Genomic DNA, 27,217 nt, shown 5'->3' on the forward strand with positions numbered 1-27,217 from the left:
TATTGCATAATGGAGAACTTAGTCCACAGGGAAAGAATTTCACTTTTTTCTAAGCATTGAAATGTGAATCATCATGTTGATACCTGAAGAATGACTTGTTAATTCAAAATCAAATTAGAGCAATGATACAGCGGAGAAAAGTACAGAGGCAGACGCACAATTACATTGAAAGGGGTCTATAATGAACGTTATGGAGATTTTGGAACATTTTATGCCATCGGCCAGAAACAGTCCTAAGTGGAGCAATACCTGATCAAAACCAAAACAATAATAATGATAATGATAATATTTGTTATTATTATTATTTGTAATTAAACCTTATTCATAAATCATTTTTCAAAGCTTGAAGTTCTTTACTAAGAAAGCAATACTTTAAACAAAGGTCAAATAGACACTAAAACATATGATATAATATATTTGTATATGCAGTGCATGGCGGCATCCCCAATGTGTAGCAAAAGAGCATTAAACGATTAACAAAATAGTCATTAGTTGCAGCCCTAGATGATATTGTAAATTGGTGAAATATATATTTTTAAAGCTGTAAAGATTTTGGGTTTTTGTCAGATTTTTCCGGCTGATTCTTATTTTATTCTCATACATTGTCCCCAATTGTAACAACTTTTTTGTGAAAACACTTGCGACACTTTGTCTTTGCGTCTTTGAATAATATTGGTAGGTTTAAATATAAATCTGGGATATTTCCTGAAGTCCTCTTAAGCAGGCGAATGTTTCTATCTTTAAAGAGTAGAACCAGATTTCAGGTTCTAGCACCTACTGAAACAAAATACAAAGATGAAAAAATTAAAGTGCGGGTGCATGGCAGAGTTTACTTACATGCTAGCAGAGTGTGCGGGCTGACCCTCATCACTGTGTATTACCCCAAATTGTCGACTTGCTGTGCTGGATGCAGCTCGGCGTTCTGTGCTTCCTTTAGATAGCAGTGGTATGTTTGGCTGATTGTGACTGTAGGTGCATGATTACAAGAGCCTGGGGGTGAGGCCAAACAATGGAGGCGAACTGGCCATGCCATGTTGAGCTGGAATGTCTTCTTTTGTCAGGGAGCAGAAAGTTGAACTAAACCGTGTGAAAGCGTATACTTATACAATGTTGTTAGAGAACTTGACGTTGGTTTAATTTGGCCTTCACCCAGACAAAGAATCAGAAAGAATCCCTGAATTGTCTATAGCTCGCAGGTGGAAAATATTTTATTGACAAACACACAATGTTGTGATCCAACATGAATCGTCATTGTACGGTTTTTCCAATAAAACTGTCCCTCAATATGGGCAAAACAATCCCTTTTTATCTGTTTCCATTCCTTTCAAAGTGTGCCAGCATTAGCTTCAGAGACAATATCATTGCCTCCCAAATCTTGGTCTGACAATGTCCTCAGAATCACCTACACTGGCTAATGACATTGTCCAGTCTTACTCTCCTGTCAATCAATACAAATTCAGACATTATTTCCAGACTGAATTTGATTCACTGGTCTTTCGCTCCTCAGGCAGGTCATTGTACAATGCAGAGGCCCTGGTTTTAACAGCCCTGCCGCTATATTCTGGACAGGAAGAATAATTCTAGACGGCTTTAACTAAGGATCCGAGGTTGTGCTCGTGGTGACGTAAAGGTCTGCAATGAGGATCAGAACACGTAATGCCTTTAAGTCCGAATCTGTCGGATGGTCCATTTCAAAGTAAGCAATGAAGCGATGCTGGGATGCGACTTTGAACATTGTTTTAAAGCATCAGAATGAAACTGAATTTGGCCGATTCCTGAGAAAGGGGAGAGGCGACAGTCTGAGCGCGGAGATAAGAAAAAAAAAAAGGCGAGTTACCGCCTCAAGGTTAACGAATGATACATTCATTTTAATTGGAAAAAACAAACTGAACCAAACAGTGCACCTAAATGTCTAAATGAAGGTAATTTAGGAAGTTCCAGGCTTGATTAGCTCCAAGGCAGCGGCTTGTTCAGCAGCTTGACTTGAAGTTTAACGGGATATAGAGCTTCATGCATATTTGGTGGGCAGCAAGAAATTACTTAATAGTGCATTACACTTATGTCATTACTGTTTTCAGCAACGAGTAGTGTGGGATTACAATTTGAAATTCGGTAACTACATTACAGTAACTAATCCCAGTAAGGCTACATTACTTAGATAATTTGAGGGCAGGCATGTTTGCCCTCTTACCAGGAGTTTGTTTCATGAACAGTTGATGTGAGTTTGGTCTTTCTGCGTTCAATTGACGGACTGGCCAAAGAAGTGTTAGCTTATCCCAGGGGCTGGAGGTGCAAACCTCCACTAAAAAACATAGAAAATGTATATGTTAATAGGTTGTGTGTTCTTGGCTGGTTGGCTAATGGTAGCCACTGGTAAGCCTACATTCAGGAATCAGCTGGGTTTGTTCAGAGTTGGAGGGGGTATGAACCCCACTGTGACAGCATTACTCAAGACATCCTTTGCAGTGACAGTGCTGCAGGGCTGCCAACTATATTCAATTTAGTTTTGAGTGGTATAGTAAATTTACTTCACACTTTACATGGTCGAAGTTACATCCTGAACTGATTACATTGAAAATTTCAGCAAACTTTTGAAGGAAAATTTGAGAGTTTAAGATGAGGACATTTTCAATGTGTTCAAATATAATTTGAGCTAAAACTAAAACTAAGTCATAGTCTGGAACATTTTGAGCAGAAATCCATTGCGCTTCACAGCAGACCTATAATGAAAACAGGTTTATCAAATTAGGACTTGCTGACGGTTTTATTTGGAATATAAAATGTGATAGATTATTACTGAAATGTGTCTTTCTTTGTACTTTTTGGCAGCTCTAAGTACCAGTACTGTGACGGAGGCTGTGACATTCACATTCGTATTTCAGAGCGTGCCTACAGATTGTCCATGTAAGTGCAGAATCTGTCTATAGAGACTGTTAGTAAAGTAACACTATTGCTTCCAAAGAGTTGATTCATTTTCTGTAAATTGATTGATTGATTGATTGTTAGGTAGAGAAGTGCAGCTGTACAGCTTTCTCCGAATTCAGCTGCTAAAATTATCTTCAACACTGACCTAACCTGACTAGAAAGAGTGCAATTTGTTATTATTTTTATAATTTTTTTTATTGATGAATGGAATGATAGCAGCCCATGACCAATGAATGAAGATAGAGCACATTGGAGTAACTTTGTTATTGTGTGTATTGGTATGATTCACCAGTCTGTCAGAAACACAGCTGACCCTGTGGTGAGCTGGTAAAGCTTCAGACGTTGGTGCTGGATATTTGTGTTTAGGAATGTAATGCTTTAATTGCTCAGATATTTCCTGATTCAATTCTCCAGCTGTGGTTTGTTATTATCTGTAGTTCATATTGTAAGCCAGAAGAGAGCAGCATATTCATTTATAATGTAGCCTGAGATTTCAAAACCAGTGAAGTCGTAGGAGATTAAAGGCACCATGACACAGAAAATTCCACTTCACTATTGGTCAAATAGAGATATGTCTGAATGTACGTATTGTACTTAGAGAGCTCAGAGGTCTACTTTGTCCAAGCTTTTAGCTGAGGCCTGCCAGCAACCTAAGTCTTGAGGCAAACCTATCTAAACTATCACTGGATGACTTTGATACTAAAGAAAACTTTGAAATGTGACGATTCTCAGGCAAGTTCAGGGTATTTAAGGAGCATCTTTTTTTCAATGTTTTCTAAGCCAGTGATTTTCAACCACTGTGCCGTGGCACACCAGTGCGCCGTGAGAGATCGTCGGGTGTGCCGTGGGAAAATATTATTTAGTTGCTGCAAATAATTTGCAAATTTTGACTGAGGGATGACACTAAGGAGTATGATTTTGACATGAGTTGCGTCAAGCTTAATGTACCTTAATTGCAACAATGACCTGTATGTCATAACCAAATTATTGAGAAATAAATAACATTATTGAAGAAGGCCTGCACTAAAATCCTTAAACACAGTAATGTTAAGACATTTCTACTGTGGGTTCATATTGTCTTCACTGGTAAAGACCAACAGTAAGAGGTTTAAATACACCTCAGTGGGAGATGGGAATAATGGACACCTCATGCAGTGACCTCGCTGTGACAAACTCCCTCTGCTCCCGAACGATTGCCTAATTAATCGGCCTGGCTGCTGATAGCCCTGAATTAGTTTGCAAAACAAATGAGGATGGCTGCCGTGCCACTGAAACCTCTGAGGGGAAGGGCAGTGAAGGAGGGGCCTGCATGAATGAATAACAAAACCTATACTTCTCTAATATATGAGGAATAACTTAATATTTTTTTCAGTGTTTTATATTGATAGTCATCTAAGGTACAATGGATGACAAGGACTTTGTTGCATTGATATTTTACAGCTGTTGAAGGTTAGTGTTCCTTTACCGCAGTTTGACACAGGTGGACATTTGGTTCTTCTGGAGGTTGAACCAGCGCCCACACAGTCATTACAACCTTTTTTTTTTAAGAACTTTTTTTTGCTTTATGCAGCATAGAGGTGTGTTGCTGTTGCAACATTCAAAGAGGGTAAAACATTAAAGGGATTTTTCAGGTGCCACTTCATCAATGAAATAATGGGGGTAATTATCCCTGGAGTGGAGAAAGGTCTGCAATTTATATGGACTGTTTGATTGAGGCTGGAGTTTAGCAACCACTAGATTAAGTCCAGAATGGAGGTGTCTGTTTCTCTGTGTGTGTGTGTGTGTGTGTGTGTGTGTGTGTGTGTGTGTGTGTGTGTGTGTGTGTGTGTGTGTGTGCCTGTTCCTGTGCGTATGTACACTAACATGAAAGAGTTGGACAGAAAAAAACAACACATTTTGCTGATCCGGTAGCCTTAAAATGTAGAGCTTACCTTGAAGGTGGCACTAGAGGAAATGCCACAGGATCTTCTAAATAAAAAAAGATCCTCCTATGAATGTGTCTCATGAGAATTTTTGATAATCTGAAATAATGCATAATCTGTGTGCAAACTTGACTTTTCGATCAGCAAACGATGCCAGAGTTAACTCATTTCTCAAGGGGGCAGGATTATCAACAGAGAAATTAGATGAAGCAATTATGTTTTGAGATACAATGTCATGGAACAAAGTGTTATTTCAGCAAACCTGATGATGGGACTAGAGGAAAGTTCAGATAGTGACAAAAATCTTTTGGAATCAACCACCTGGGCACCACGAATATCCATATGCCACTGAATGGCAACAGCTCAACTGGTATCTTGCACCAAGGTGTTACCCAATAAACCAACTTCCTGGATGATGCTGTAACTCATGATTTAATTGCAGTGCTAATGTCGGAAATAATCTGCTTTTTATGAGACTGGAGCACGCCATCACAGACTGCAGTTAAAGTTATTTAAGTTATTTTTCTACCAAAACCACAATGTTTGGCCAATGGCCTGGTGGACCCCTTACTTCCGGTGCCCGATGCACACGCCAACAAGAGAATAATGGAAGTACCCATGCTTATTACAATCACTTTATTTAGTTATAACGGTGCAGTTCATTGCCGCAAGTGACCAACTGAGTGAAGGATCTGTGGTTCCTTTTAATTTCTGCAGGATAAAATCAAGTGGTCCAAACCAAACCCACATCAAAAAATAAAGATAATTGTAATTCAAGCGAGATAAAATGAACCTCCTGGAATGAGAAACATCCGGTCATTTGTTTGTGTCTCTGTGTGTTTGTGTCTGTGTGTGTGTTTCACTGCATTCAAAGCCCAGTCATGTTGTGAAATATTAATTTGCAATATGTAATCTGGCCTCTGGAAAATATGCAGTGGGTATTTGGGTTATTAGTCATTCAAGTCATGTTCTTTTTGTTATACATTTCTGCCCTGTACAAACAGACAGACAGATTTCTCCTCTTGAATTCTTATCGCCTGATTTAGAATTTTCTTGAAACCAAGGTAACGAAGCATCATATGTTGACGGCAGCAATCAAATTTAGTATGAAAAGTTAAGCTAAAGATAAAACGAGATGGAGAACAAACCATTTCCATTCCAGTGTATATGAACATTGAATCGAATGACAAAAGGTCACACAGTTTGCCTCACTGTAAGTGAGACACGTCATACAGCTGCTACCCGATGCAGCAGTCCCAGCTCCGAACATCTTGAAACGGCCCCGGCAATAGTGTTGCTCTTTACAGTGTCCAGACGAGTCAGCTCATCCCCTTATGCTCGCTGTTCCGGTTCTGGCAATCGCCCGAACTTAATGAGCCAGTGACCTTTCTCAGCATCATTTTGCACAGGCAGTCTACTGCTAAGTCATAATCCACACAGCCTTTCCGGATTGTATGATTTGCATTTATATTGACGGGAGGAATATGTTGATTGATGCAGTGGTGGTTGCAGCGGCTGCAGCCTGGACATAGTCAGATAAAATGACATATTGGATCATCTGGGCGCCATTTGGTCTTTCCAGCCGAGATGAAACCAGACAACATTTTTTTCATGTTGTCTCACACATTGTTCTGATGAAGTCCCAAAGGTCGTCGTGAAGATTGGGGTCGATGGCGATGCTCAATCTATATCTGCTGGGAGAGGAAACCAATATGAGAGAACACAGAGACGTTTTTGAAGAGTTGTGCTCTCTCTAACATCGGAGAAAGGGTTTTAATCAGTGACACAGCAACTAGACCGATACATAATAAAGAGTATTCGTAAAGCAGCTATAAAGGACATTTCTACAATATATGTATATTCAACATAGTCCAAATGGCAGTGTGATAACAATGCGACAATGTCAAAGAGGTCGCTCATAGTAATGAACCTACAGAGAATTATCACCAGATTCTGCAGCTCCTCTCGGCTCTGCAGAGCTTCATAGTGAGTTTCAGCTCATTGTTTATCCGTCCGGCTGCAACTCGACAGTTTTCAGTTTTTCTGTTCAAGTAGATTTATGAAAACAAAAAAAAACATTAACGTTGACGTTAACCATACTAAGCATTCATATAGTTTAAAATGTCATCAAAATCTAAATGTCTACATTATAATTGCTTGTTACCAATATTCATCGCCACTGTCCCTCAATTTATTTGAAAGTTTACGTAGTTTTGTTTAAATGCTCCATGTTCATTAATTTAACCTCCATTATGCTAATCCTATTTTATCTGTAGCTCTGGAATTATATATGAATATCATTATCTTTATCAGAGATGTCTAATATTTAATTAAGGTCCCATATTGTGATATCAGTCTAACCCAATTACCTTTAACATGGTACTTTTAATTGACTGAAAGTGATTCTTCTCCCCAGGACTGTATAAACAAATCCTGTACACCTGCTGGTTCACAAGTGATGACACACACACACACACACACAGACACACACACATATACACACACACACACACACACACACACCTCAATGTTATTTTTGCTTTCCGTTTTAATTACTCTCACAGTGTTCTCGAACAGCTCATAATTACTTGACTTTCTTCTTGAATGACTTCCAGGAAACAGACAGGTAATGTGTCCATGAACACATTTAGGGTGCTTTCACACCTTAACCTGTTTTTAAACAAAGTCAGGTCCTTTTGCTTGGCCAATACGGTTCGTTTGGACTGGTATTAAAGCTGTAAATGAAACCCTGGTACTGAACAGAGACCACTTGAAAAGGGGGGTCTCGTTCCGCTTTCAGGAGGACTCCGGTGCAGTTCGTTTGTGATGTGAAAGCAAACGAACCAACCACAGGGTTTTATGATAGCAGATAAGTGATTGTAGCATGATTTCAAAAGCTAAACTACTAATAAATCCATCTGCTGATCATTAAATCGGTTCAGGAAACAATCTTATAACTGATCTGTATAAGGCCATGTATATAATCTATTTATGCAAATCAACGCATATGCACGTCAGCGCTGCAATTTTCCCTGATTGCTTGATCAAAAGCTGGTAAAATTGCTGTGCTTGTATCCGACTCTACATACTTTGTCAGTTCATTAATTCCCAGCGATCATTAAGTCCCAGTGATCCCACATATACACCCTGAATCATAACAAGACGTGTGTTCATGCACTCCCCGACATTTGCACCAAGGGCTTTTTAACAGTCCAGTCCGTCCCCTTTTAATCATTATTCATAACCTGCGCTTAAATGGCAGTCTAATAATAATAATAATAATACTTTCATCAGTTATTTCTTTGTTGGGTCTTTGTGGAACCAAAAAAACATAGAAATACACATCAGAAGCATTAAAGTGCTGCATGAACTTCTTTCAGCCGCCAACATTTGATTCCCCACGTGGCTCCTGATAACTGGGATAACGTCATGTTTACTCCTCTTGGTTCGTTTGTAAAAAGTCAGTGTGAACAGGAACCGGACCAGAACTAAAATGCAACAATGTATCTTTGAACCCAAGTACAGGTGTGAAAGCACCAGATGGTACCAAAGGTATCAGATGATTGCTCCAGTAGTTTTCTCCATATGGAAGGTAGATAGGTCTTGTGGGCTTCTGGTTAATGTGAAAACCTGCTAACCCGTGTCAGGCCGGTGCAGACTGGCAGATGGTAGCAGTGGGTGATGCAGTCTGGAAGGCAAAAAGGAGCAGGGATCTGTGAATGACAGGAACTGCGGCATTTTGAGAATATCAAGAGGTCAGGCTTTCTCCCAGTGAGAAAAAAATATTTCATGGCAGGTAATCACTCTGTTTCTTCAGTTGGACTCATGCACCATTTCAACGCCTGCATTACTTGAACAACTTTAGACCTGGAAAATGTCACAGGCTTTTGTCTCTACTTATGTATGCCTTCCCATGGACTTGAGCACTTCAGGATTCTGCCTCACTGTATGAGTCCTTTATAAAATACAATAACTAAAATACTGCAAAAGGAATATCAATGAAAACATGGCTTTGGTTTTATTTAGATATATATTATACCAATTAGGTAACCCCCATGCAGTGGTTTAGGTAAAATAGGGTGTGGCCAAGAGGGGTATATAAAGGCACTTATAGACATTATGTAGGAATACTACCAGTAATGCTACAGTGGCTATTTTGCATTAGCCCGATTGGTTGTATTATTTGGGATGTATATAAAGGTTAATACAAACGTTTTGGTGGTGCAGGACATTACTTTATTTCTTTTACCCCCGTGAATTCTGTGTCTTTCCAACTTTGCTCTCCCATTTTAAAACACAACCAGGCGCCTGTTAGCAGCAGTGAGGACAAAGCCTAACATACATAATGTACAACCTCTGTAGCTGAGATTAGTAAACATGAGAGGGTGGTACACCATTACTTACAGAGAGAATAAAAATAACAAACTTTCCTCAAACTCAGACTCAAAACATAAATGTCGCAGTCTGTATCGAGGTCACTAAACCAATGGAGGTGTGTACTTCCTCTTACATAAACAAAGTAATTCCCATGTCATTTGAACTGGTACCCTCGCCATCATGTCACTTGTTGAGATCATTATGCACATAATACACCCATTAACTTATGTTCATTGTCCGTCCCTTAAAAGTTGTCTGAGAAATAAAAAACACACATTCAAAGGCAAGGCATGGGACATTTTTTTTATCGAGCACTATTTAGACCCAAGGCAATTCAAAGTGTTTTACAGGGAATCAAATATATTAAACAACATACTTTAGGAAAGCATACAAATTTAATTCAAGGACAATGACAACAAAAACAGAAAGCGAGAACAAGCAAATAAGCCGTTTACAATTGGAAAGAAATAGTATTTAAAAAAACGATTAAAAGAAAAAGCAAGCAAAACAATAGTTACAAAATTAATAGTAAGTTATGTGTCTAATAAATTGGAAAGCCACAGGAAACAATAATGCTTAAGCCCTAATTTAAATGAGCTGAAATAAATGAGCTGTTTCAGAACACCTGAGTTATTCAGGAAGCTTGATCTACAGGTGGGGAGCATAGATTCATTTAATAATTCTTACAAACGTAGTAATAATGTTGACATTGACCAAGGTGATAGATCAATGGACAGACCATATGAATTCATACAGAATATGCTTTGTTTTAAAAATGCGTTACTGACATCACTTTCTGGCTAAATGTATTATGTGCTGGAATGCCGAGTCACATTCATTTTTCTTTTCTTTATCAAGAAACTCGTAATGAGTGTTTAGTACCCTGGGGTATTTGTGGCCCTTTATACTATTCAGTAACACTCAAGTCTTTCTCACATTTTAAAGAGTGTCCTCTGGTTTGACTTTTAGTCACAAAGACAAAATGTGCCCTCAAGAGTTTGTTTGCCCTGAAATGATCTTGACTAAACTTAATATGCTAGTGACCTCAATTAAGACTAAACATTGACATGAAAGTTAACAAAATGTTTCCTAATGGACTCTTCTCTGAACCAACCAGTTCTCACTCCTAACATGTCATATACATTCCTGTTCCGATGTGTACAGATTATAAAGCCCTCTGAAGCAAATTTGTAATTTGTGATTTTGGGCTATACAAAAATAAATTGAATTGAATTGAATATACCATCGCAGTGTAAACCCATCCGCATCATTATTAGACGGTCAAAGCAACTGATGTGGTATAAAGAGAGAGAATCTCTGCTCAGGGAGGTCACGGTGGGCAGATGGGTCAAACAAACACAGGACTTTGACCTAGGAGCCTGCGTTCGTGTCCCGTGTAAAACCAAGTCAACGTTGACTTATGTCTGATGCCCTGAAGCAGCTCCAGTTGCTTCGTGCTTCATCATCCAGTTCAGTCAGAGCTCTGAGGGAATAACAGCAAAACAAACACTTTAAAAGAACACAAATATGACATAGATGTAATTATTTATTTCTGTAGCCATAATTATTTGAGACGCAACTGACTAACTCTTGAAAGTGGAGCCACTGGCATGTTTTCAACTATTTGGGATGTTTTGTCTGTATCAATAAAAAAAAAGACAAGTAAACCGAAAAACATATCTCAACAGAACACATGCAATATATGTCGTCTTTTGTGAATGTGTGAAGACTTTTGGTACTGACCAAAATATCTGTACCTGTATAAAAAAGTCTATCCAAAATCATAAAGTCGTTGACTCTTTGACTGGATGCTTCCTGAGTTATTTTTCATCTTTTTTTACTGTCGACTTTAGACTTTTATTTATTCAATAAATATTTATGGGTTAAAGTTTAGACAACATTGAGAACTTTGGCCTCTTTTGTTAAATGGAGAGTTTTGCAGATGAAAAATGTTCATATTTTTCAAAGTGGAGTATTTGTCCAGAGAGAATGAAGCTCTGGGGGACAAGCAGAAGCTTTCCATAGAGCCCTCGCAGGTTAATATTACAAGGCCAAAAGGAGCTACAGGCTTCTTTGTTTTTCTCCACCACAGGCAGAGCCCCATAATCAGCAGCTGGGCTCTGACTTATAACTGGGAGAAAATAGCTCACACATATGTGGGAACAGAATTGGAGCTTCAAACGCAGTTGACAAAGGCAGCAGCTTTGAATGGAGACCGTCCATCTCCATCCGTCCAACTCCGTCCGCCCGTCCACCAGGAACATGAGATCACATGAAAATCCTTCCTATGTGCTTGTGATCAAACCAATCAGCATCCTGTAAGGAGCTACCGGCAGCTATGGGCGTGGTTTATTTGTGAGGCAACTGTTAGTTCTAAACAACTATGGCGGCTACTTAAGATGTTAGCGTAGATGCTGCAATAGCATGAGTTGTATCAGAACTGGAGAGTATTTCTTCATTGCAAGATGGGCAATGAACAGCACCAAAGGCTTTCTTTGATGGAAAAGATGTTTTCACTCGTCTCCCCTGATTGGCTTCAGCAAGAGTTTGATTGACAGATGGTTCATACAATCCCCTGCCAAGTGTCTTTTGAAAGTTCCTGCCCTTTCCCAAACAGTTTCCAATGACGACTTCTCAGATGATTCTGTGTAACAAACCATCTGGCTCGTCAGGTTAATGTGATCCCACCTGTGTGCTTTGTTTCTGGATGCGACACTATACTCAGAATGTATATGCTTTTATAAAAGCTTAAGATGCTTAATAAAGATGTACAAATGAATCTAATCTTCCCACAAACATCATACACACACTATGAGAACACACCATACCAGCTTCATATGCCAACATCAGATAATATTAGGATGGCCTTGGTCATCTGCGGGTATGATTGCTTGCAGCATGCTCAGCTGCGTTGGACCTAAATTTTGACAGCTTCATGATGCCAAAAAGCTTTCTGGGAAACCGTCAACATGCTGCGAGTGAAAAAGCACCAGACAACCACTCCCACCAACAATCATGGAAATAAACCGTGGCGCTCAAAATAGATGGAAGTTGTTTGCTTCTGCACACAAGCGGCTGTTTATCATAGTTTGGGCCTGTTTCAGTGAAGGAACGCCTTAATGCTACACCATACAATTATATTTTAAACAACAGTGTGTTTCCAACTTAGTGGCCTGGATTTATATTCCAGGTGAGGTAGGTATTACAGCTGCACCTATCAATAATTTCATATTAACAATGGATCAAATGACTTCATAATGTGAAAGGAATTTCATGGCCTCTGTAGATATTAAGTCTTTGATATCTGTTATTCTACGGCCAATAAAAGTAAATCAACTGAAGCACTTGAGTGTCAGAATCTATCTCGATTTATCTCCCAGTGAAGAACCCTTCTGGGTTACCGATAGTATGACAATTTGTAGCCCGTGTAACAGATCCTCCTGCGCATGCCTCAGTTTGCCTTTTGGGTTGGTTTGTTTCTTAGAGGTAGATCACTTTGCCTTTTCTCTGGTGGTTTTATAGTTCTTTGAAGGCTGCCTCTGGCTGATTGACTCGTCAGCCTGCTAGCAAGTCAGCCAGTGAGATAATTTCCAGGTAATTGTCAATTGATCCAGAAGAATAATTATGTTTACTGTGTTGATGGAGTCACTTTACATCCCTCTAAATAGCACCCACAATGTAAATGTAGATGTGTGGTATCTCATTTCCCATCAGGCCTCATTTTGCATTCACATTTCATCCCATATGACATTAAATTGAATCTCTCGATGGAGGTCGATCGGCTGTGTTGTGTTTACATTTTCCCGCACGAGTTCTTGACTTATGCAAACACTCTCACGTCCTCGCTTTCTCTTTTCATTCCCTCGCTATTACAAACACACACATGAATACAAAACGGCCTGAGATCCTCAGACAACACACCCAGACAGGCACTATAGCCGAGATGACTATCATTACAGTGCATCTTCTAAGTATTCCAACTCAATCAGAGGTGATACAAGAAGGCCTTATCAGAGCTGACGAGCTGCCCTCTCGAGTCCCCTTCTTCCTTCTTCTGCTGATTGCAGCTATCAGCGTCTGTGTGGGAGAGATGCCGCCTGATAACTCTCCTCCCTCAAATGAGCCCATCTTCCCCGTTTATGCTGGGAGAGGTGATGTACCCTGCAGGTGTCACAGCAAAACACCATGTGGTGTGCGCGCACGTGGAAGGCGAACGTTAAACGTGGTGCACTTTATGGTTAAATGTTATACAACATGTGCTAAGAAATCGTCTCATGTTTTTCATCATCCCATTTCAAATGACTGTTATATATATAATAAATTCTCTTCACCCCTGTTGTTTTTGTTGGTTGAAAGGCAATGATTCAGAAGGAAATAGGTTTGACTCGGCAAGCTATCATAGATGTGTCCGTAAGCAACAGACACAACCTTTAGTGCCAGATTGATTTGTTGCTCTTTCTCAGTGGCCAAGTGCCCGAAAAGCTGAGTCTAGTTTTGTTAAATGACTGATGATATCCTGAACCAGTATTTTCTTTGCCACGAGTCCTTTTTCTTTACTGTTCTACTTTAAAACTGCTCTCATAAAGCACTGACCAAAACATACAGCAGTTGCAACCTTGTGAATAACGTCCCTATGTTTTGTTGGATGTCTTCATGAACCCCTTTAGACCTTGCATTAAATGTGTCTCGTATCCAGATTGTATCTGTATATGATTTAAAGTGATTACATCTAAACCTGGTATTAATACTGTATGTGTCTCCAGTGTCCCCATTGAGATCCAATCGTTTTGACCAGCTCAAACAACCAAACGGGTTCGAGTGAGCGATTACGTATTTCAACCCACTAGTGAGGCGCTGGGTCAGGCTTTTTTAATACCTGCACCTACCTGACCCATTAGCCAATCCGCACCACCATACGAAACAAAAGCATATGATTGGTTGTCCCTTCGTCACGTCATTGAAGCCAAGCCCGTCACACATCGACAAGTGTTGGGCGTCAGTTTGTAGCTTCATGTCATCGTCTTCCATTGATAATGACCTGCAGCTCTTTGCTGTGCCGCTCGTAGTGTGAACACAGCTTTGGGTTTGGACATTTGTTGTCATTATGCAACACAGGGACTGCACGACGAAATGTAGCAAGAAAAAACATGCCGAACAGAAGGGAAACAGTAGTCCTTTCTTAAAGAGTATTCTTTGAACGTGCATCAGGAGGAATCCGAACAGCAGCAACAAAACAATTCCCTAAACAGTATGGCCGACATCTTAACATTAAGAATTAGACATCGGAGAAACACTGTCGATCACGATGCCACGATGAAGCGGCCGACCTGCCGCTGCTCGGCTAGCCTGAATTTTGCATGTGATTGGACACTAGCCAGGAGCAGATTGGATGCCGGAATATCCTTAGCTCCTAGCTGATAGACTTAGCTTGCACCTTGGCTCTCCTCCCTCTGCTTCTGGGGCAGTCGACTCCCCTTTCAGTGGTGTTGGGTCCAGCAGGTCTGGCTGTGCGGTCAGCCGTCGGCAGTGATCGTCTCAAGGTCGGTTCCCCACAAATGAATCCAATCCCCACGCTTCCTTCTCCGATGTCGATGAGTGTACTTTGTCATAATGTTATATGTCCTCCAGTATTAAAGACAAAAAGATAAAAAAATTAAAACAAAAATGGAGCAAAATTCATGCGCATATTCGAAATGTACATAAACAGAGGATTATGGGACATAATTCCTGTGCAGATGTTTATTGCTTTGAACTTTTCTTTGTCTCTTCAGATTGAGACATCCTGTATATGATCAAGTGGCAGACGCTGTCATAGGTAATGACAGTTAATTAGCAGCCAGTGTAAAGCCTCAGTGGGCATAACAAAGCACGGCGATTTTATAACCTGAGGGTAATGAGAATTATCATCATCGTGTTGAGCAGGCAGCAGTTTCGACAGCTCGTTTAAAAACCAATCATCACTCAGTAGAGGTTCTTTGATGTGAGCTGGTGGACGAACACTGGAAAATTATCCGAGTGGGTCGTCTCCTCTGAGGAGGACACACATGTCGTTCACACTTGCATCACCCTGGGGTGCGCACAGAACTCATTCGCAGCCTGATGCTCACACAACATAATCACACAGGGTTTTAATCAGCTGTGGGGGTCCTGAGCAAATATACTCCTGTCCAGAGTCCAAATATAATCCTGACCAGAAGGTGGAAAGACAAAGACACACCGGCAGCTGATGGCTCTGCTTGTCTATATCTTTGTCCGCACTTCTTGCTTTATACATTTTCTTTTTTTTAATGATTCTTTAAAAAGAAACTCTGACTGTTAATTGGCTAGTTTTCAGATTAAGAGCATAAATAAAAGAAATACAGATTTTTTGGAAAGTATCTTCTTGCTCCCTTGTTCCTCTGTTTATGTCATTTCGAATATGCGCATGAATTTTGCTCCATTTTTGTCTTAATTTTTTTATCTTTTGTAACTATTTCATATTTCTTTCATACCAAGTGTTACACAACCCTCTCCAGGTCTCTAATCAGCTCTACATTTTGGAATTGTCAGATTGTCTTGAGATCCAGCAGAGGAGGTTCAATCTGATACCCTGTCCGGACTTCAGCACAGCTTTAGTGTGAACCCAATCACATAATCTATGCAGATTTGGGGGGGGGGGATCCTCTGTCAAACATCGCCAGTCTTGCAAACTGCAAAGGGAGCATGCACTTTATGACCAAATACAAGATCAGTTGAGCTTTCCAAGAGAAATTCACATGCGGCATAAACCTGTCCTCACAGTCAGATCCGTACGGTAAGCATGCAATAATGATTTTAAAGGTGACCTGTGGAGGTTTCTTATAAACTAACACAGTTTCTGTTTCTGTTCAGCGCCACCTTATAAAGACACATTGTTTGTGTCCTTGAGGTCGTGGTGTTAAATGCATTTCCTGACATCAACTTTTACAATTTTGTCTTCTTCACTGCGTTAGTGTGTTTCTTCTTGTTATGGTAAGGCCACCTGTTGATTAATGGATTTTTGTGAATCCATTGGCTGGAGTGTGTATGATGTCACCTGCATGCATGCACATGCATGTCCAGAGCAAAGCAAATGTGGACCCACTTATAAAACATTGCTCCATAGTGTTGATAGTGGCCAAACACTCCACAGGGATCCTTTCTGCATTTGGTGAAAGAATTTGTGTGTCCAAGACTTGCACATGGAACGCTGTTGACGTCTTCTTCTTGAGCAGGGGACATTTTTATGTGTACCATTGCCATTGCAAAGAACTGTGAGAGTTGTAGCGGGCCAACTTCTGTTTAAACCGACTTGCAGCAGGTTGCGGTCACGATCTTTATTGCCTTGCTGCTAGAGAGGAATTGAGGATTGCTGGGTTTATTTTGCTATATATTTATTTTGGTAAAGTTCTCAAACTAGTGAGTGTGACACAATTTACGGTCCACACCAACTGAAGAACCTTTCAGAACAACGCTTGCTTTATGGGTACAGTGTCAGGACCTTGAATTCTTTTCTAGAGAAATGACAAAAGTCTTAAGTCCAATCTTACAGCATTGTTCAGCCCCTGGTGACCCAGTACCCACGCAAACTTTACATGAAGACAGTGAACACATCACCACACACGTGGCTGAAGCAGAGACAGTTCAGAACAGAGATGTCCTACTGAGACTCAGTTTCCTGTATCTGTGTCACGTGGGTTTCACCACTGCCCCGCCGCACTAGGAGACTACCTGCAGGTAGTGACCCTATTAACTCCAATTGGAGAGGTGAAAGTGAATACAGATTCTGTCTGATTTTATTTGCCCTGTATTCACCAAAGTAATTATTGGACCGATTTGTCACAATATCTTCTCTGTTACTGCATGAAAACCCATCATTCATCCCGTCTTAATGAGATGTTTCTTTTGCATACTGGTAATTGATCCAACTGGCCTCTTCTTTCTCTAATTGACCATATTAGTCTCGGTTTGACTCTAAATCAATGGAAAATGATTTTACTGTTCCCGTTGGCAGCAAAGGTCACTGTTGATAAGTCTCAATGGTTTTACTTAATAATGGATTGTCTCCAATGGATATAGCGTATTTAGTTAGATGTATTATTTGTCTTTTTAAACCCAAAAAATGTAGTAGTTGACAGCAAGACAAAAAAAATCATTCGGTTTTAAAGTCCATCTGTGATTGTCATTGTGTGGCAAGCTAAGCCTACTGAACCAACAATGGAACAGAAAGTAGCGAAAACTTTCACTTCGGATGATGAGCAAAATTTGCATCCCTGTTGGGTAAGTAAAGGCTACTGACACAGCTGACCAATAACTGATGATGAACAGACTTTCAGTAATTGATATAGTGTCACTGCCTGTGTATAGTTTGACCTCCGTTGAAACCTCACTTAACCTCACAAATGGTAAACTAAGGCAAATACTTAGATTTTAAAACTAACAAAGGAGCTGCTTGTCCAGTCATTGGAGGTCCTAAGCATGCTTTAGGCAACAAACAGTTTATAATAGCAGGAAATGCGGAGACTAACGTGACTGTACAGTGCTAGCATGTCCATGCTGGCTAGCGTGTTAGCGCTTAGTTCGCCAGCTTGCCCTGTGTGCAGTCACCATTCTTCTAGATTGAACCACATATTCGGTCGAGACGCGTGGATTCATTCCACTCTCAGTGACCAGGGCTTTACTTGTACATTATGTACATACATTCTCAGATTTGAGAGAAGAGCTGAAACGTCAAACAATTTGCTCATCACTGCAGCTGAATGCAGACTGGTTAGATGGAGCAAGAGAGAGCACAGATTTTTTGACTTTCAAAAAAAGCACCCTCACACTCCAGGCATCATCACTCACACACCGTGGAGCCAGGCCAGCGCTCCTCCCCCATGGTATAGCATATTAGACACACACACACACACACACACAGTGGGGCGGTGGTTAGGCGGGTCTTTGCCTGGGGCACCATTTGTCCGACGAGCCTCTGCTGGATCCCAGTCATCACGGTCTGGTTTGACTCAGCCACCACTCGGGACAATAAAAGTCACTGCACATCATCTCTCAATCTATCTGAACAACTTATATAACCCCCCCCCCTCAGAAAGAATTACACCTCATCATATTTTTACACATAATTTATGTTACATTATATTTGTCTGCTACCAATGCATGTTAATTTCTCCCTGTTTGTCTAAAATAGTCATTTATTAATTTTCTGTCGAACCCAGAAGTGGGCGACCTTTTTGATATGAAGTGCCATTTTTAAATGTTCTTGTTCATCAGTGTGCCATATCAACGTTAACTTTAATTGTGACACCTCATAAAAATGTTGTTCTCCAACAGATCTGTATTTTTATTCCATCCATATCGGCAACGAGCATAGCAACATTTTTTTTTAAACGTTTTTCACCAATAATCAGGATATTGCAATTATATGAGAGCGCTGTACAAAAACGCATTTCTGAGGTGAAATCATTGCACCAATCTTATTCATCAGCGATACATTTAACACATTAAACTCACAGCAGTGAGTACTGGCCAATCAGAGGTGGTGTAGGTTGTGTCTTCGCGGAATAAAAAAAAGAAAATCAAACAAACTGTGAATACGGGCAACTGCCGATGGCTGTGAAAGAGATCATTTGGCATGCGGATAATTTGACACTTCAACATTTCCAAAAACCTCTCTTATTTAAGCTACCATGTGACACCATTGGCACGCATGCATATGGTCACCTAATCAAGATCGAGACCTAATAAATAAATTAATTGACTTCAGCAAATGTAAGTTATACATATCCCTGTGCATTATTGAATATAACTGTGTGACCATATTTATACATAATTCATTGTACAATCCAAGCAGTATTTAAGCAAGCCTATTTTGTCTTGCACTCTCCTCACTATTCTAGACCAGCACCCTGTAAACGCTGTATAACTACTTGATGTTTATATACTTTAGCAACTGTATGGTTCCATCTATTTGTCCCATAATAACACCTCTCTGTTTATTTCTCAGCACTGTGAGTACATCATTTGCCTCAGAGATTGCATTGTTAAGGGATTATCAGAGCTTCCTTTCCCCCTCTTTCTCTTTCTGTCTTGTGTTAACTCCTCCTGGGCCTTGTTCTCCTCATCCTCACACCAAGACTCCGGTGCACTCCCTCGTCCTCACTGCTGTTGTTGACGCCGTGTTTTCAAGCCTCTTGTGGCTACATGATCTTAAATGGATGCACTTAAGATGTGCTGTCCTACTTTTCCCCACTTGGCCCATGTTTGTCAGAGGTTTTCTGTTCCGACCATTATGAACCTCATGACCCGAGTTCAATACATGTAACAACTGTAACCATGGCGACTAAAAGCATATGACTTCTTCTCTCTGTCAGAGTATTTACATTCCCACTCCTCACGGGACAAAGAGCATATTTTAAGATTTAACAAGGCTGTCTGGATGCAAACCTACGAAGGTGTATTCAGGCCGTTGCAGGTGAAAAAAACAAGCAAGAAACAATAATTACAGAGGCAGGGGAGGTGGTAATAATCAGAGAAACAACTTTACGAGATTTAAGTCGTACATTTATGAGAAAAAAACGTGGTTATTCTCTGAGATTAAAGTGTCAAATTTACAAGGAAGAACTCACAATTTTTTTACCTACAATGGTCCTAATACGCCGCTGTAGAAACCACATTATTGAACAGCAGGTTGGACGACACATCACCTCGTCCGATCACTGGGTACAAGACCTTTTTATCGTTTACATAGAGACACGTGGAGCCCCGACCTCCTACTGTAAGACTAACACAATACATATTTTACTTCCTCATCTCATCTCCCTCTATGTTACCTAAGTCTTCAGATACCACTTCTGTGGCACCACACTAGTGGTTGATACTCCATCAGTGAGGAAACTAGATGTTTGTAACATTTCCTCATTCAGCTGTAGTGGACCAGCAGAATATGTTCAAGTGCAAAGTTGACGCCGTTAGTCTCAAAACTTCAGTTTTAATTGCACCGTTGCTCCCTCGTGGAAGAAGGCAGCTGTGTCAGTTTGGATTCAGAGCAATTACAATGGATTCCATCTGCGACTAAGACTCATGGCAGAAAATATATCTGCTTATAGCCAGTAATATTAAACTAGAGACCATCTTGCAATTGGTCAACACCAGCCGCAACGCCAAATCGAGCCACGGGCGTAAAGTGATGACCCCTTCCCTACTTTCCACCCATTTTCTTCCAGCACTCATGCTCAGACTATGCCCTTCTTCAAAGTCGTCCTTCTTTTTTATATCGTGGGAACGGGCAGTCCGGCTCTCCTGACAGAAACATGAGCTCCCTCAGATGAAAGCCTCATCTGAGAAATTTAGGGACGCTTTAAAATCTGTTTTTTTTTTTGTCTATATTTCAATTTAGTGTTTGTAGGGTGTCGAGACAGTTTGATGCATGTCATAAGAGTAGTTCAGATCAGTTTGTCTATGAATAAATGCAGCATCTCCTCAAGTTATGTTCCCGTGTCTTGCTTCCCAACTGCTCGGTAAAGTGAAGAGTCTTACTGAGCAAAACAAAGTCTCCCCTGCGCCTCTCGACTACTGATAACAAAAAAAAACTTGCAACGGCAAATATTTGTTTTCTGTTTCTTGGTTTTCCCAGACTAAGTATTGTCTATATGAATTGTAATATATAGTATATTCTTGTTCATAGGCGGGCTCATTCATGTAGACTATGCGTGTGCATGTGAACAGTACCCTCCAAAATAAGGCTCCTCGAAAGCCAAGATGTAATTCGAACACTGTAAAAGAAACGTTTAGGCCTTTTGTGTTGGTTCTCAAACTTGTGTGCCGACCCTGAACAGTAAAGGATGTGATGAAATGCACCGTGGGAATTGGACAACTCCTTACATTTGAAAGGGTGCCACCTGTAGCTCTTTGTCTTTATGGGGGCAGTCCACCATTTTTGGACATGACGTTTCGTTAATTTGTCATGAGGACCACAATGTAGGCTGTGCCAACAAATGACTCCTGTGGGTCTGATATACACGTAGCTATACAGTAGATATAACAGCGTGTTCGTTGTATCAATATTCCAACAGTGACTGTTGCTGACAAAGTTATCCTTTTTAATTTGTATCTCTCATACAGGAAGTGTGCATTTTAAATTGCATTCATTCTAAAGGCTCCCACTCCCTCACTTTGTGTAGCCATCATCGGAGGAGGTGGAGGAGGAGGCGCACATCTAAATTTAACACCTACGATGCATCCAGAGAAAATGATTGAGTTTGCTCCCAAACATACTGTAATCACTCCGATTTTGGACCGTCTCTTCCTGTGTCCTCATGTTGCCCTCGGTGAGACAAAAGACGGCATGTCTCTTTTCAGCCAACAGGAGAGACGTCGTTAAAAGGATTAGAGAGGATGTTTTATACCCCGCGGTAGTATGCGGTGAGGTGATATGTTTATTCTCTTAAGCAGTTGTTTTTTGTGGCGTCCAAAGCTAGATTCAGATTAGTGCTCCTATCGTATTTATACTCACAGATGGGCATCTTTTTCGCAGCTGAACTGATTTGGACCTGTCTGAAGATTTGAATTGCAAAAACAACCCTGTTGCTGTGGCTCAAGCAAAAGGCTGGTGGCACACAGGGTCAAATCCAAAGACTCTGTTCCAAAACATCCCGCAAGCTTTACACCCTCCGGTCCGCTGAAGTCAGGGCAACAGCAAACGCTCCACTGACAGAGATAGAAACTAGGCAGCATGGAAAACCTGAAGTGTTTGTGACATCTTTGTCATGGATACATGTATTGTAATATATGTATTTGTGACCATAGCACTCTGTACGTTACTCTGTAATTCGTTGGTTTTGTGCTGGGCAAAACCGTTGACGTAAAGACAACCTTTAAAGTTTGTTACCTGCTGCTGGGTGAAAGGTAAAAAAGTTGCCTTTCATTTTTTCCCTCAACCTTTGCATAATGGAACTGTGACCGAATCACTGAGTGTGTGCGCGTTTGTGTGCTACTGCATACAGAGAAGCCGACAGGCGCTCGGCCACCTGCGTGACTGAAAGTGCAACCGAAGTTATGAAAGTCATGAGTCAGATCCGCAGAGAGCCATTTGATTCAGAGCTTTTCAGTTCATTCAGTGAGAAGGATGCGTCTGGCTGGAAATGAGAACGTTAATTGTTTTTCGTGGAGGTGACTGCAGGTCGGTCGGCAGCCTGCCTCGGTGATACGCAGACACACAGTAAATGGTTGTTGGTAGCGATTTGGTGATCAGGTGATTCATACACGACAAAGGAGGTCGTTTGGAAAGTTTGAATGCTAAGTTTCGACCTTGTCTGACCGATATTACCGATATAGCCTCTTCTGACAGCTTTACAAATAGAAATAAAGATATCAATAATTGATGTTCCCAATAAAAAAAATCATGTTTCTCTTTATTTATGTATATTTCATAAGGTTTGTGTGTATTGTGATGTAACAGCAAACTTTTGTATTTTACACTGAATTCAGTTCTTTTTAGGGTTATTGATCATTCACTGTCGCATAGAGTATATCCTTCAGCAGCCAATTATTCATGTTTTCAAGTGCTATTCTGCTGTTTCTATTTTACTAATTTGAATTACATACCAAGTGATGTTACTGGTGTATTTTAATGCAAAAACATTCTTAAAGGTACTACAATTAACTCTTAACTTGTTATAAAACAGTCAATTTAATACCAATGCCTTTAGCTATTCTCAACCCAAGTTCGCTGATGCCCTCGACCTGTAGTCGAAGGAGCTGTGGAGCGCTCTGTGCCTGGCAGAAGCAGCTTCTCCGCAGGCCAGGAGCAGAGCTTCGCCCCGCTGCTCCTCTGGGAGCCAACACCGCTGCTGTTTCCAAGGTCATGAACAAACTTGTAATGGTTAGGACTGCGCTGCAGAACTGTAAAATTTAACCAGACATCCTCAACATAAGATCTGTCCAAAGGCACCTTGACAATAATTCAAACCCTCACCCCGACGTCGCCGACATGAATATGGAAATAAGCTTTGTAATTGATGAAGTTGATTGAACCGCAGCTTAATGAGTGTGAAGCATTTATTAAGCATTTGGTTAGAGACTAATGAAAGCCTTTTAACCCACATCGCATCTCCACATTCACGCCAAACCAAGTCTGACACCAACGTCCACTTTGAATCATCAGGCGTGAAAACTGATCCTAAAGTACACACTCAGATCTCGAAGGTTTTAAGTGTTGAACAAGTTGTGGAACTAAAACGTCTTATAGAGTTGTGAAGTTACAAATGTGGACTATTGCTGTGACCATACATCGGGACAATCTACGGAAGGGATAATGCCGGACAGTTGCCTCCGTGAAGTCTATTAATTCTGATAATGTACAACTTGAAGGGTATTATCTCATTTATACTGCGGTTAACATCGCTCATTTTTATTTTCATACGTCTTGCAACTAAAAATGTTTTTCCTCAAGCCATACACTCAGTTTCCCTGGTAACCCTACGGGGTTTGCTAGTACCTGGAACAATCGTTACCATCCCGCAAGGTCCTTATGCAATGGAAACGTTCACTGCTCCAGTAAATAGGACAGACCGTAGATGCGACTTGGGAGATATTCAACAGCTCAGCTCATATTTTGAGTAATCATGCCCGACTTTTCAGTTACGGCCCTTTTCAGTTTGAACTCCAAATAAAATGTTTGGATAATCTGTTTAAACCTTTACAGCAAAAACTCTTCATTTCAGTGAAAGTACGTTTAAGAAAATGCACGTAAAGGTTGAAATGAAATGATGTACAATCCTGAGAGCAAAACAGCCCAGTAAGAGGAAAGAGCAAGAGGCTCAGAGAGCTGTTGTGACTGACTAGTGCGAGCACGTTCCTGGTTATTCTGCTTGGTAGCGATTATTTCACTATTTCACTCAAACACTGGACAAAACTATGAAAAAAGACCCAAACCATAATTATCTTTAGCACTGGTGTTCCTGTTTCAATATTCTATGTTTTGTAACTGTTTTCTTTTTTTTCTTACCAAAGTGTTTAATGTAATATCACAGCAACTGCTTTGAACAGATGCAAAACCAGAAAAGTACGTAATTAAAATGGACATGATGTGTGCGCTGTCATTTTGGGTAGCTAGTTTGTTAACCTGCTGCTTTCGTGTTTGGTAATCCTCTATGAAGGATTCTTTGAGATCCTGAGTACTAAATCGCATGTTTTTTACCAGAGATTTGGTTGACAACAATATCCCGCGTTTTTTGGCCACCAAGGCAGACTTTCCAATTCGTGCTTTAAAATATAAACCACATCTTTATTAATGGTGGCCTTTAACTATCTTCTTCCAAACTGCCAAACTGCCGACTACGAGCAGATGTAGACAACAGTACTTGGCAAATAGCCAATCAAAATAAAATAACTTGCACTGTTGTCTTTGTGTTTTATTGTATCTGTCTTATTGCTGACACCGGAGCACTGAAGGTATGCGATTCCATTCCCCTCCATACTGAGTGTTGTGAACGGAATAAATGATGATCAATTCTGCTTTGAACCTCTTTCATTCTGTCTCTCTTCTTGGGATGTAATGACCAGAGCAGCCTCTTGGGGACATTAGCAGCCCGTCCTGTCTGTGTGTGTGCGTGTGTGTACGTGAGGGTTGGAAGGTGAACCTCTTCAGTCCTCCTCAGTGTTTACTGTCTGACACGGAGACACATTAAGCGGCAGGACCAATTTCCGCCCAAGCTGTCCAATGATTGCAATCAAGAGACCTAAGCGGCTCGCATTTTGTCCTCTACCGGTGTATTAAGACTCTGTTCATTCCCTGTGTGTTGTTACTCGGTGTGTGTTTGTGTGTGTGAGGGGGGGTCATGGCCCGATGATCAGAGATGGACTCCTCACTGCTGTGTTGACGTCTGCATGTCAGACAATTACCTGAAACGTACTATTATATTCCGACTGTTGACAATTCTTAACACATAAAAGAGACATGATGGTGCAATGTGTGACAGTCCTTAACTGTGGTCAGCAAGTTGTGTACATTTCTGTATTGACACAAATATTTAAGCTCAATGTCCACTTACGAGTTTTTTTCTGGGGCTCTCATCACATCTCATTGTCTAGCTCAGTTATCATGTGACATTACTTTTATTTATTTGCTGTTGATGGAATAGATTGATGGATGGAACATTTTGGGAAGTAATCTTATTCTTGCCGGAAGTAAGATGATGAGATAGATACCACTCTGACAGTAAACCTAATATGAATTTGGATTTTGAATAATACAAGCAACCTCATCAACGACATCAATTGTCCGTCAAGAAAATTGTGACGTGGCATTGTTTTTAAAGATCAAACGATTGTGTGGAAACAGCAGTCAAATGAATCAGTAATGAAAATAATGAGTTGCAGAACTATAATAGAGAAGCTATACCATCATCAGCTGTTAAAGCACTGAGCTGTCTCTGAGTGCTACGAGATGAAACTAAATATCGATATCTCACCGTCAGTGAGACAGCAAATCTGTGAATTTCCCAAAATGTCGAGAGGGGGCTTTTAGATGGAAGATATTTAGCTGTGAGTGTGTTCGTGTGTCTTTAGAATGGTGCCACCCTGACGGCTGCTATATGAGTGGAGGACGCCGGCTGTCTGAGAATGAATCTGGACAGCTGAGCGACCGCAGGGAAGCCCCGGCCGAGGGTCGTCGTCTGCTGACCTTGTGCTGTCTGCCGTGGAAAGCTGATCTGACAGCGCGCGGCCCGGGGCCGCAGACACACATGTGGGGAGCGCGGATCGCCACCAGGACGCAGACTAACTGACGGACAGACAGACATCAGGAGGACTGCAAGGACTGTGCAAAGCGTCGTGCCATTAACAGCGGCGCTTTGCATGCCAATTAAACAATTAGTGGTCTCTTTTAAAAATCGGCAGTGCAGAGTTAGTCTGGTGGGGAGTCGCGAGTGTGACGCATCCGGCGGGTCACGAGTTCAGTCCCTGCGGTCAGTCAGCGCTGAAATGTCCGGGAGGGAGATATTGAGGTGGTGAGGTGTTAGCCCTGACTGTGCCTGCCCATCATAAACTGGCTCAGATGGAAAGATACAAACCATTTTCTCTTCATGTTTAACCCCACTGCCATGGCAGCATTCATCTTGTGTGTATGTGCTGGTGTTGAACAATAAAAGGCAAACCTATAATTTATTTTATAGTATTGAAGCTTTTTTCATATATTCTTTGCATTTCTTTCTTTCGTCAGCAGGTTTTGACAAGTTCACCATGCAGGCTGCATGACCGTAGCATCCATTGAGGACTCTGAGGTCATGCTGTAAGTAATATTTCTGGCAATTTACACACATTACATCAAATGGAATTTCCATTCTATGATTAAACACATATTTCACATTGTTAAATATGATTCTAATCGTTTTTGGCTACACATCTTAAAATGATGCTCTTTTTAATGCAGACACTCAATAGATTACAATTAATGGGATTTCTTATCCTCCAATATAATTACATACCATTGTAGAGAAACATAATTTTCGTGTGGGGAAATACTTCTTACAGGAGATACAGGAGATATATGTTGCACTGGAGACATTTGGACTCGTTAGCCCAGCGTTTAAAAAATCCTGGATCCGGCCCTGCCAGGCTGCGATCATTACTCACGTGAAGTTTCAAAGGTGCTAAAATAATGTACTAATATTAAATATCATGCAGCCGACATAAATTATGCAGCAACAGAATAACATCTGTTTTCTTGTCGCTGCACTTTACAACAGCAGTCCTTAAGGAACAGTTCAACATCCTGGGAAATACGCGTATTTGCTTTCGTGTCAGGTCATGTCTGTATGGTAAATATGAAGCAGCTAGCAGTAGCTTAGCTTAGCATAAAGACTGTAAACATGGGAAAACAACAAAAAATACCAGCCTACCTGCACCTCTACCTGCACCTCTACCAACACCTCTAAACACCTATATCTCATATCTATATCGCATACGAAAATGGGGTTACCATGGGGTTACCCATT

The 27,217-nt window shown here is 40.7% G+C and overlaps 1 protein-coding gene and 1 long non-coding RNA gene across 6 annotated transcripts in view; one reads left to right on the plus strand and one right to left on the minus strand.

Moving 5' to 3' along the window:
* Positions 1–1,740, minus strand: part of parm1 (prostate androgen-regulated mucin-like protein 1) — an 18,382-nt gene extending 16,642 nt beyond the window's left edge. For 3 of the 5 annotated variants that reach the window (XM_076079984.1, XM_076079982.1, XM_076079983.1), the window contains exon 1: positions 838–1,739. In XM_076079984.1, the coding sequence (XP_075936099.1) occupies positions 838–868 (31 nt within the window). In that variant the 5' untranslated portion in view covers positions 869–1,739. Of the gene's footprint in view, positions 1–837 lie in introns of all 5 variants that reach the window. The other 2 variants (XM_076079985.1, XM_076079981.1) reach the window with 1 other exon arrangement.
* On the plus strand, positions 1,540–26,377 carry LOC142935555 (uncharacterized). The gene is made up of 3 exons (XR_012947870.1): positions 1,540–1,922; positions 2,830–2,904; positions 25,791–26,377. It is a non-coding gene; the product is annotated as an uncharacterized LOC142935555 (long non-coding RNA).
* The last annotated feature ends 840 nt before the right edge of the window (positions 26,378–27,217 follow it).

Source organism: Anarhichas minor, unplaced genomic scaffold, assembly GCF_050575085.1.
Source record: "Anarhichas minor isolate MPS153535 unplaced genomic scaffold, ASM5057508v1 ptg000073l, whole genome shotgun sequence".
NCBI lineage: Eukaryota > Metazoa > Chordata > Actinopteri > Perciformes > Anarhichadidae > Anarhichas > Anarhichas minor.